The sequence below is a fragment of the Sceloporus occidentalis genome, unplaced genomic scaffold (genome assembly GCF_023333645.1).
Source record: "Sceloporus occidentalis isolate IW3139 unplaced genomic scaffold, rSceOcc1.0.p SCAF_1, whole genome shotgun sequence".
Lineage (NCBI taxonomy): Eukaryota > Metazoa > Chordata > Lepidosauria > Squamata > Phrynosomatidae > Sceloporus > Sceloporus occidentalis.
Window position 1 is genome coordinate 104,257,897 of NW_028316981.1, and position 11,097 is coordinate 104,268,993.

General features: G+C 42.9%; 1 protein-coding gene across 2 annotated transcripts; it reads right to left on the reverse strand.

Moving 5' to 3' along the window:
• Positions 1–304: 304 nt before the first annotated feature.
• On the reverse strand, positions 305–8,625 carry GRXCR2 (glutaredoxin and cysteine rich domain containing 2). 2 transcript variants are annotated; one of them, XM_089504234.1, is made up of 4 exons: positions 8,284–8,625; positions 4,491–4,718; positions 1,477–1,494; positions 305–469 (listed from the first exon to the last, which is right to left on the reverse strand). In XM_089504234.1, exons 1-4 carry the CDS (start codon positions 8,623–8,625, stop codon positions 305–307), a joined length of 753 nt encoding a protein of 250 aa, XP_089360360.1. The 2 variants fall into 2 exon arrangements, with proteins under 2 accessions (XP_089360360.1, XP_089360280.1); XM_089504154.1 differs by lacking the exon at positions 1,477–1,494 and having other exon boundaries at positions 305–484.
• Between the last annotated feature and the right edge of the window lie 2,472 nt (positions 8,626–11,097).

Here is an 11,097-nt window from a genome sequence, read left to right on the forward strand (position 1 = left end):
GATTCATGATCCAATTTGTGAAATAGTTAACTGTATCATAGTGCAAAGAATGAGTCATGCAATTTGAAAATGGCTACCACTTTAAATAATATCCTAAAGCCAAGTGTAAATATCAGTGCTTGGAAAAGTACTTTTTGAACTATAGTTCCCACAGTCTCCAACCAGTATAGTCCAAAATGTAACCTTTCTAAACTCTAGTAAAAAGTGTATGCATCATCAGAGTAAACATACAAGATCTGAAGAATGTTTTCCCTACACAAACCAAAACAATTGAAATCAAGTGAAATCCAATCTGTAGATGCAGTCAGTGAGCACAAGTCTGGCAGGGTTGCCGGCCATTTTCATTGCAAGCAGGACATCGCAGAGCTCTGTAGGACTCTTTAAAACGATTAGCCAACATTGAAAACTTGCTTCCGTGACACACAGAACAGGGTGCAGAGCCCGATCCCTTACATTGGGAACAACTGTTCTCATCATCTGGTTCCTGAAACAGAATGAAGTGTTCAAAAGAAGTTTCCGCAACATCAATTTGCACAGTCCTTTAACCAAACAATGGCGCGTTACAAACGGCCATTTAGTACGCGCTCTGTTCTTACTAGGGTTAGAAAGGGGCGTGCTAGGGTTAGGAAGGGTCTTACCTTCCTAACCAGCCCCGTGCCTAGTACGCGCAGAGCGCGTAGTAAATGGCGGTGCCCGTCCACATGGGCGCTGCCATCTTTACGTCTCGGATGCACAGCATCCGGACATGGCACGGAGCAAGTGACGCCGCGAGTGCGCACCTTGCGTGCCACTTCCAAGTGCCAAGAAGAAGCCCCATTTTGTTGCTTCTTTTTAGCTGTGCTGGGAAGCCTCGCAGTCTGGCCGCTGGGGCTTCTCAGCACAGCTAATGACAGCTGCGGCAGACCGCCCGCTTTTGGGCGGTCTGTAACGCACCTAAATGTACCTGGCCAGTCAAAAATTAGTGGAAACTGCAGAACAGAAATGTCTGTTTTAAGTAGAGGCAGAGGTGTCCTGTACAGTTGTGGCATGCTGATATTGCTCTATTCAGGCCCAGCCCTACAATTAGACACAGAATGTGGTAATAGCCACAAGTAGCAGAGGCCCACATAGAAGCTTCTTTGCAACCATTCTTCTTCAGGCCCTTGGCCATTCCATTTTCATGGAAAACTATCTACGAGAGCTATCTATGAGAGCTAGTGTGGTGTAGTGGTTTGAACATTGGACTGTGACTCTGGAGACCAGAGTTCAAATCATTGCTCTGCCTTGGACTTGTCCAAGGTCACACTGGGTGACCTTGGATAAGTCACACTCTCTTAGTCTCAGAGGGAGGCAAAGGCAAACCCCTTCTGAACAAATTTCCAAGAAAACACCATAATAGGTTCGCCTTAGGGTTGCCATAAGCCAGAAAAAACTTGCAGGCACACAACAAGAGTCTGACCTGGACCCCTCAACTTAGCCTGTTGTTATGAAGTGCGCAGGAGGAAAGATGCCATCCTGATGCCGAAGTAGAAATTAGGTTCAACTGCCAGTCTGGGTTCAGTATATAGAATGAGGAAGGCACTATCGTATCCTTTCCCACCAGCAGTTGTAATTGTGCTATGTGTAAGCAGGGCATATTTCTGCATATAGGCAATGAGGCCTACCACCCTGCCTAACCATCCAGAATCACCGAATCCTGGCTGACTTAAGTCTTTGGTAATGTCTGGGAAGTATCTATACCTGAACATTTTCTTTTCTCCAAGAAATAGGAACATCTTCAACTTAGGAGAGTCGTTCAAAGGAAAGCTACATTTGGAAGTTAGAAAAAAAGAGACTTTTGCAATGTCTTTGCAATGGTCTATTTATTCACAATTGCACATGGTAAGGAAATGTGATGGAGGCTCAATCAAGAAGCAAAGACATAGATAGCCTAGTTGTGTGGTGGGGGAATCACAGCACACTTCCACTCTTTTTCTTTGTTGTTTTTTTGTGTGCCTTCATGTCATTTCTGACAACCTTGTTGTTTGTGGTCATTTCTGACTTGTGGCAGCCCGAAAGCCATCCTATTATGGGGTTCTCATGGCAAGCTGTTGCCTTCCTCTGAGGCTGAGAGAGTGTGGCTTGCTTAATATCACCCAGTGGGTTTCATGGCCAAGCTGGGAATTGAACTCTGGTCTCCAGAGTCTTAGTTCAATACTCAAAACAACTATGCCACACTGGCTATCCATTCCAATTAGCTGTCTGCGAGCCCAGCCCATAATATTCTTATTTAGCTGCCCATGATACTCATTCTAGGCACATCAGCTTCAACAGGAAGTATTTTTATGCCTTTTGTAATACTTCTCTCTGATTTTCTTAGACCTCATGACCAGAGCTTGGAAAAGTTACTTTCTGAACCACAGTGAACTACATTGGTAGTACTAAGTGTATAATTCTGGAAGCTGTCATTCAAAGAGCAGTTTGCAAAATCAACCTGGAAGCACAGAGGCACTTATCTGGTAGGGACAGCTTTTCCAATAGGCACACCTAGGCAATTGTGCATAGTGCCATTTGGGCAAGAGATTTTCATATAGCCACCTTGATTAGGCTACTAAAATAAGATGGCAATTAAAACTGTGGATAAGAGGAAAGGAATTTGTGGCTGCAAATGGCACATTCTTCAGTCTTAATAGCCTGTCACCCCTCTCAGCCAAGGGAAATAAGAATTGATGGTTTACCACAAGCTGGTGGAAAGGGAGGGCCTTATCCATCTTTATTCTCCTGAAACTGGGATTACTTGTTTATCTGTGGAAAATACGTCAGCCATGTGTGCATGTGTAGCACAGCCCACACACATCCTCAAATAATATACAACCTTTCCCAGCCTTTTCTGCTATCCACATAGCCATGAATAAAGGGGACCTCTGTCTCATGGATACAAAAAGCCAGAAAGAAATCAGTGGCAATCTCTTGGAACAGAACTTTCCCTCCATGCTGTATGGCTATTGACTTGGATCTGAAGGATAAGAAGCAGTACAAAAAAAGCATAGACTGGGAAAGTAACATTTAGTCTTCATTCCCCATAGCCAGCATATTCTGGCTAGTGAGTTTGCTGCAGAGTTATCTATAACAGTAACTTTTCTAAGCTCTGAACTATGAGTGGCAACTACTATCCCTCCATACTGTATGTTGTTGGATAGCAACTCTTAGCATACTTCATCATATGTTGTGCTGTCTTGGGAGTTGCAGTTCAGCATCATTTGGCTATTGCTCACCATTGCTTTAGGCAAAGGGACAAAGCCAAGGGCATGATAATACCTGGTCTGCTTTCCAGTGAGGTGGACCCATGTTATATACTGTTAACTTAAAATTTCTTTCTTTCTAGTATGAACTGCCATTAGCATTCCATAAATCCTGGAACTTTACAGGTCCTTATTAGGATATTTGAGGCGTGGTACAGAGCACCAAAAAGAGGCGCCGGGGAGGTGCCTCTCCTTGCTCCGCAGCAGCGCCGCAGCAACCAAATTGTGCGATGCTGCTGCACAGCAAGAAAGGAGCACACAGAGGTGGCTCTTTTTTTGTGGTGTACTTGCACTGCACCAAAGTGCCAGTGACAGTGCGATGACGTGCCAGCAGCGCAACCCTGTTTGGACGCTGCACTGCTCACATGTCATTGCTGCGCGCACCATCTAGATGGTGCTGCGCAGCTGCGGCATGCCCATGATGTGCTAGGATTGCTGGGCATCTGCACGCCCCACCCCTGAGTAACCCTAGCACATCATGGGCGTGCCACAAAGGGCCCGTCTGTACCGGACCTGAGATAACATTTTTAAAAGCCCTACATGGCCTAGGTCCAACCTATCTAAGCCAGACTCTCAGGTCCTATGGGAAGAATTTACTGCAGCCAAAAAAGACTAGACTAACTGCAACTTCCCAGAGGACATTTTTTGCAACTGCTCCCAGACTGTGGAATGGCTTGGACAGCTCCAAAAAAGCTGTTAAGACGGATCTCTTCCGGCAAGCATTTCTTGAATAGATCCACTCAGCTATAAAGGAACTTCCCCCACATTATGTATTCCCACCACTGCCAATAAGCTTATTTGCTTTTAGTACTTCTTTTTTAACAGTCTAAATTTTAATAACAATATGTTTAATTCTTTTTTAGGAGGGTGGGTAAAAATGTATATGTATTGTATATTTGTTGTATTTTAAACTGTAAGCCACTTTGATTGCTTTACAGCAGAAAAAATGGGATATGAATAAAAGTTTTATTTATTCTATTTATTTATTAAAATGTTCTTTTCTTTTAATGTACACATTTCTTTTAACTTAGTGTTGCCTACCTAGGGACTCTCCCAAGAATTGCTACCTTATTCTTGAATTTACTTTTGAGATGTTTCTACCTCATGCTGTATAGAGACTAAGCCACTTAGGTTCTCTGTTAGAAGGAATGGTTATACAATCATAGTTGAGGCTCTGGCAACTTCTAGAATGATGCCTTGAACAACAAAAAAGGAAGCATCTTGTTTTACCTGCACATGCTGACTGTGAACAAGGTCATTTTCAGTATCCTTCAAATTCTTATCACTTTGGTTACTACTATTTCCTCTTCTTTCTTCATGACACATGAAAGAGCAGTCATCAATACCTTCATCCTGCATAATTTTTCTAACCAATTCTTTCTTATTCATTGATGTTCGAATGATTTTCAGATTGCTGGTGTAGATGATGATCTTTCCAAAATCTAAAATAGGGGGAGGCTGATATGAAATGGGATACATATAATAAGTCTTCAGATGGTAGAAAAACCAACAGCTATCTTAGTAAACTCCAGTTACGGTTCAGTTCTGACAGGTTTGCTTTCTGCTAAAGCCCAGCTGTTGAAAAAAATAGAAATAAATGTACTACCCTTGTGTTCCTAGCTGAAGGTTTACATATCAATTGTAGGACACATCACATCCATCCCCACCTTTAATTTCCAAACACAAGTTAAAAAGTAACCTCAGTAAAATACCACAATAAAGCAATTAAACTATAATCAAAATAGGTTAAAAGATGTGCATGTGACATGACCAGGAAAATTCTGAAACTGCATTTGAAACACAAAACTCCATGAACTCTGTCTCCATAATGACAATCCAGTTTGCCCTCAGACTTGATGAGATCTGCTCATATAACATGAAATTTCACTAGCCTTGGGTAAATCAGAGAAGCAATATGGTAACATATTAACCAAAGATACTTTGGTGGCTAACACAACCAGCAGTCAACAGCAGCTCACTATGGACATTATCAGACAAGGGAAATTGGAAGTATAATCGTATTGCAATCTGAATGGAATCATGGGGTTTAACGTTATTGCATGATAGATTACCACACACAATTTCGGGCAATGGGAAGTCAGTCCAACGTTATTACATGATAGATTACCACACACAATTTCGGGCAATGGGAAGTCAGTCCAACGCAATCATGGGGTTTCACGTTATTGCATGAGAGGTGATCACACGCAATTTCAGGCAATGGCAAGCTATTTTCAGGCAATGGGAAGTCAGTTCAAACACAATTCGAATTCATGTAAATTCGCTGAACTAGTGAATTCACATGAATGCGTTCTGGCCCCACTTTCTTTTCATTTGAAATTACGAGAAATTCTTCCCATGTGATAAACTCCAATAGGGAGTAGCCATCATGCCTGAAAAAGGAGAATGGGGAAGAGGGATGCATCTGATACCTTCCCACTATCCCAATTTGGTGGGGACAATCATTCTCTGTCATTCCACTTTTTCAGCTGCTTTTAAAATGTCCCAGCTTCTTTCTCCTCCTCCCAATTTTCCTCTTTGTCCCCAGATTATTCCAGTCACTGTGAAATGAATTCAAAATGAATAATTATATTGCACTCAATTAACTCAGCAGGCAGGGGGTGGGAGAGTACGGGGCAGAATCTTGACTTTCGCAGGCTGCTGCCACACTGCAGAATTAATGCAGTTTGACAGTGTTTTATCTGTCATGGAATCCTGGGATTTGTAGCTTGTTGTGGCACTGGGCCTCTCTGACAGAGAAGGCTAAATATCTCACAAAACTACAAATCCCAGAATTCCATAGCACTGAGCCATGGCAGTTAAAATGGTGTCATTGTGAAATGAAAGCCTAAGTGATCTGGTGTCAAAATTTTTTTGTAATTGAAGCATTAGGCTGGTTACTTGTTTCTAATAATGTAAATCAGAGGTGGGTAACCTGTTGCCCTTCAGATGTTGTTGAACCTCCATTCTCATCATCCCTTACCACTATCTAGGCTAGCCGGAGCCAGTGGACATTTCAGTCTGAGAGTACCAAGAGATCCCCATGTGTTCCCCAAGCCTAATATGAATGATTATTAAGTCAAGCCTGTGTCATAGGAAGAATAAGACAAATATGGCGATAATGCAAACTATTTAGAAGGTTATTTCCATCCACCAACTCCCCACTCACTCACCCCTTCTCAAAATGTTTTAAGTCATTCAAGTAAAAGTACCACAGAACTATACAGAACTATGAATAGACTCTACATCCCATTGGGTTTAAGTTTTCATAATTAAGAATAAGACTGAATAAAGGCTGCTTCCTAAATATTAGCATTTCCTTTTTGCTATTTATTTTAAAAGCTCACTTGTGATTTATACACTGACTATACATTAAGTTTACTAAATTGGCTGATTTATCTAGGTATTCCATAAAATTTTCATTTTCAGAACAAGACATGCCTCCCAAAGGATCATACCTCCAGATCTGGATGTAAGAATAATGAAATAGAAAATGGACCATTTAAAAAAGATTGATGCTTGACCAGCATGACAACTATATTGTATTTCTGAATGTCATATTTGTCACTTTAGTTGCACCTTCATTCCCATAATTAATCATATACAGGAGGCTTGCAAAACTGGGAACCCATCAAACAAAATGCAGCCCCCCAACCACATAAAATGGCTTTCTAAATGCTTAAGCTCACCCCACCAAGGCAGACAACAAAAAAGGAGATGTTCAGACACTGCTACATATGGCAGAAGGGCTCCCTTTGGTTTCAAGGGACACAAGGTGTGAAGGCCTGGTATACTGCATTGTTGACTCTGATCACATCCAAATGATCCATGTGAAACTCTGGGGTTTGATGCAAGTTGACTGTGAGATATGTACAGCCATACCTTTTAGTCCAAATAGTTATCTCTTCAGCAACAGTTACATGGAAACGACAGGAAAAGAAATTCCATCTCAACATTAGGAAGAACTTCCTAACAGTAAGAGCTGTTCGATAGTGGGACACACTCCCTTGGAGTGTGGGGGTGTCTCCTTTGGAGGTCTTTAAACAGAGGCTGGATGGCCATCTGCTGGGAGTGCTTTGACTGTGTGCTTCTGCATGGCAGGGGGTTGGACTGGATGGCACTTGAGCTCCAACAATATGATGCTATGATTCTATGGGGTGGTACACACAGGCCGCGAAATGCCGCCCCTCTTTCCTGTGCCACATTGCTGCAGCAACCAAACAGAATGGCAACACTGCACAGCAAAAGAGCCGGCTAGAGCTGCTCCTTTTTGCGGCGTGATAAAGGCTGCATTGCAGCCGTTATGATGCCATGTCCTCCCAGAGGTGTGTGCGTGCTCTGGCACCCTTATGTCATGAGGCTGTGCCCTGTGTGGATGGGGCTGCAGCCTTGTGATGTAATGACGCTGATATTAGGGCTTGGCGCATACAGATGCTGTGCCATAGCGAGCCCTAATTTTGGCATCAGGGCATCACAAAGTGCCTGTGTGTACTGCCCCTATGATGCTATGACATGGGAAGATAGCTTATTTTAGGTCAGACTACTCATCTATCCACCTCCTTATTGACTTGACAGCAGCTTTCTGGGGGAGGCAACAGAATCACTGCCCACAGCTCCTTCTACCAAAAACAAACCTATTCAGCTACCTAACCACCTTAGTTATGTAGCTAAGTATTGTCCCCTGGCCCACCACATCACACCTCACTTACAGGGCCTATCAAACTGAAGATCACTCTCAGGAGGGAGGGGTAAATGTCAGTCAGCTGCTTCCTGATTGATAGAGGAACAGACCCCTGTCACTCAAAGTGGCTGATGCCCAGCAAGTGAGGACTGGGAAGTTTTCACAGTCTCTAAACTAGTGAATATGTTTGGATCATGAATATGAGCCAGTCATACATGCATAATTCTAGGTTATGTGTTCGTAACTGCCTTAGTGAATTCTGGCCAGTCACATTCCCTTAACTCAAATGTCTTTCTGTCTTTTCTTTTTGAGTCAGCAGAACAAAGAAGAAACATGACTTACCATACGACTGTCCTCTGGCTGGTCATCATTCAGGAGAGAAGGAGTACTTGTGAGGGTGTATTTGTTCCCCTCTCTGAATACACTGATTCTCTGTGCATTCAATTTAGCTGATGGATAAAATCTAGATTCTGGGGCTTCATCAATCCCAAAGAAATGGCCTCTAGGTTCAAAGTTCCAGTGCCGAAAGCTATGGGGATATTCCACTTGTGGGATTTCAAGTTCCTGTCCATCTTCATAGACCTGCTTTAACAGGCGACCACTGTATGCTGAGGAGATTTTGAATCTTACTTTTCGAGACCTTGCATCAAGCCTCTGGCTCAGTTTCTTCTCAAAATTATCCATAGATCCAGGTTTTTGAAGCTGCTTCCCAGAAATTAGTTCAGCAAGGACAGTGCTGGAATTAGAAAAGAACTTGCTCACAGTCAGGTAGGCAATGTATAATTCAAAGGTTCTGTTGGCCCCTCTCACATTACGGTATAAGAGACACCTTGATATTAAACATTGATGGAACCTTGGAAAGGGAAACATATGCTGTAATGAAGTGTTAGAAGAAATTTGCTCAAATGAACCAGTTGGTTTATAATATATAGCAGTGTGTTATGTTTCAAGGTGAAACATTTAAAAACAATTCACAGCTAGCGGAAAAGCAACGGTATGTGCATAATATGCATCAGTTTCATAGTAAAAGGAATCATTTCAAACACACAATATCCACACTTCTAAGTATTAACTGTTGTGCTGTGCCATTTCATCTTAGATAAATTGAATGAGTACATGGCAGAATATTAAACAGAAGGAATCAGTACTGAGCTAAATAATTTCTTTATCATAAAAGATAGCAAAAAACAAATAAATCAATAACTTGAATTCTATTAGTTAGTCCCAACTAGAGGAGACCCAGTCAATAATTAATTATTCAGAATTAAATCAAAATGTTGTGAAATCCCATGGATTCAGAGGTTCTACTTGTTGAGAAATAGTACTGGCTCTCACAGGCAGAGCAATTACATAGGCAGAAATGAACAATAACCATAACATATCCCCACTACAAGAGTCTAGTGGAAAAAAGAAATAAGCTTAGTCTCATTTGAAAAACATCTATTTTACTTACTAATACTTATGCATAGTCAAATAAGAGGTTGAAGTCAGGAGAGAGAGAGAGGGAAGAGCAAACTGCTGAGGTTAGAGTGATACAAGAAGAGAGCGGGTGTATCTGCAGGCAAGCAAATGATCAATTAGTGAGCATAGTCATGCAAAGATTGCTAACACTACCCATGTTTTGTTGTTGTTGTTGTTGTTGTTGTTAACTGCCTTGATTTGTGAAGTTTTTTGTGAGTTTTTCGGGCTATGTGCCCATGCTCTAGAAAATTTTCTTCCTGATGTTTTGCCAGCATCTGTGACTGGCATCTTCAGAGAATGCTTTGCCTGGAAAAGGTTGGGTGTATATATACTGTGTGAGCCTGGGAATACACATGCAGATCACTCCTGCATTCCCAGGCTCACACAGTATATATACACCCAACTTTTTCCAGGCAAAGCATTCTCTGAAGATGCCAGTCACAGATGCTGGCAAAACATCAGGAAGAAAATTTTCTAGAGCATGGGCACATAGCCCGAAAAACTCACAAAAAACCATGTCCTTGTTTTGACTTCATGGCAACCCTGTGGATGACAGCTCTCCAAGCCTCTCTGTCCCCAGCCTCTCTGTTCAGGTCCTGCTGGCCTAGGCCCGTATCTCCCTGATTGAATCTAGACATCTGGCATGTTTATATCTAGTCTAGGACCCATTTGTTTGTCTTCTTGGCCATGCACTGTATCCTCAGCACTCTTTTCTAGCATCACATCTCAAATGAGCGGATTTTCTTTTCTTTCTTTCTTTCTTTCTTTCTTTCTTTCTTTCTTTTTCTTTTGGCCTTTTTCACTGTCCAGCTATCATGTACATACATTGTGATTGGATTATCCTCCTTTTAGTGATCAGAGTTATGTCTTTATACTTTATGGTCCTGCCCATTTCTTTCATAGCTGCCCTTCCCAGTTAGGCTTGCCATATCGCGCCTGTGGGTGGGACTTTCCCAGTTTTGGGCGGGTCCGCACGGTCCCGCCCCGGGTTGGCCCCGCCCCAGGATTTCCCCTGCCCCCGGGCTTTGTTGCAAAGTGTGCAACAGCAGTGGCGGGGGAAAGAGAGAGAGGCCTCTGTAGGCCTCTCTCCTTTGGTGGGGGGCTTCCCTCCCCTCTTTGGCTCCGCTGGAGCTGAGGGAGGGAAAGAAGCCTCGCCTGCCGAGGCCAGGCTTCTTTCCCCGCCTGAGCTCCGCCGGCAAAACCGGAGCCCAGATGGGGAAAAAAAGCCTCCCTGAGGGGAGGATTCCTTCTCCGCCTGGGCTCCATCCTTGGTGAGAACGGAGCCCAAGCAGAGAAGGAATCCTCCCCTCAGCGAGGCTCTTTTTCAAATGCAGAACCCAAAAAAAAGGTCCTACATTTGAAAAATTTGTCCTACATTTGTCCCGATTTGGAGGTCCGGACTAATGGCAACCCTATTCCCAGTCCTAGTTTTCTTCTGATTTCTTAACCTGAGTTCAAACTAATGAAAATATTCAGGCCCATAGCTGCAAGCTGATACCCACTTACTTGAGAATATTCTTCAAAGAAGAAACACAAAGTTACCAAGGCCTGAAACACATGGACCAAATAAAGCCCTTCTGGGCACTTTGGAGCCATCGCATTCAAGTGATGCATACACCCAAACTGCCTGGAAGTCTCTCTGAGGTCACCTAAGGTCACCTGAAGCCAGCCCAAAAGGAAGCAGTCAAAAGCCAC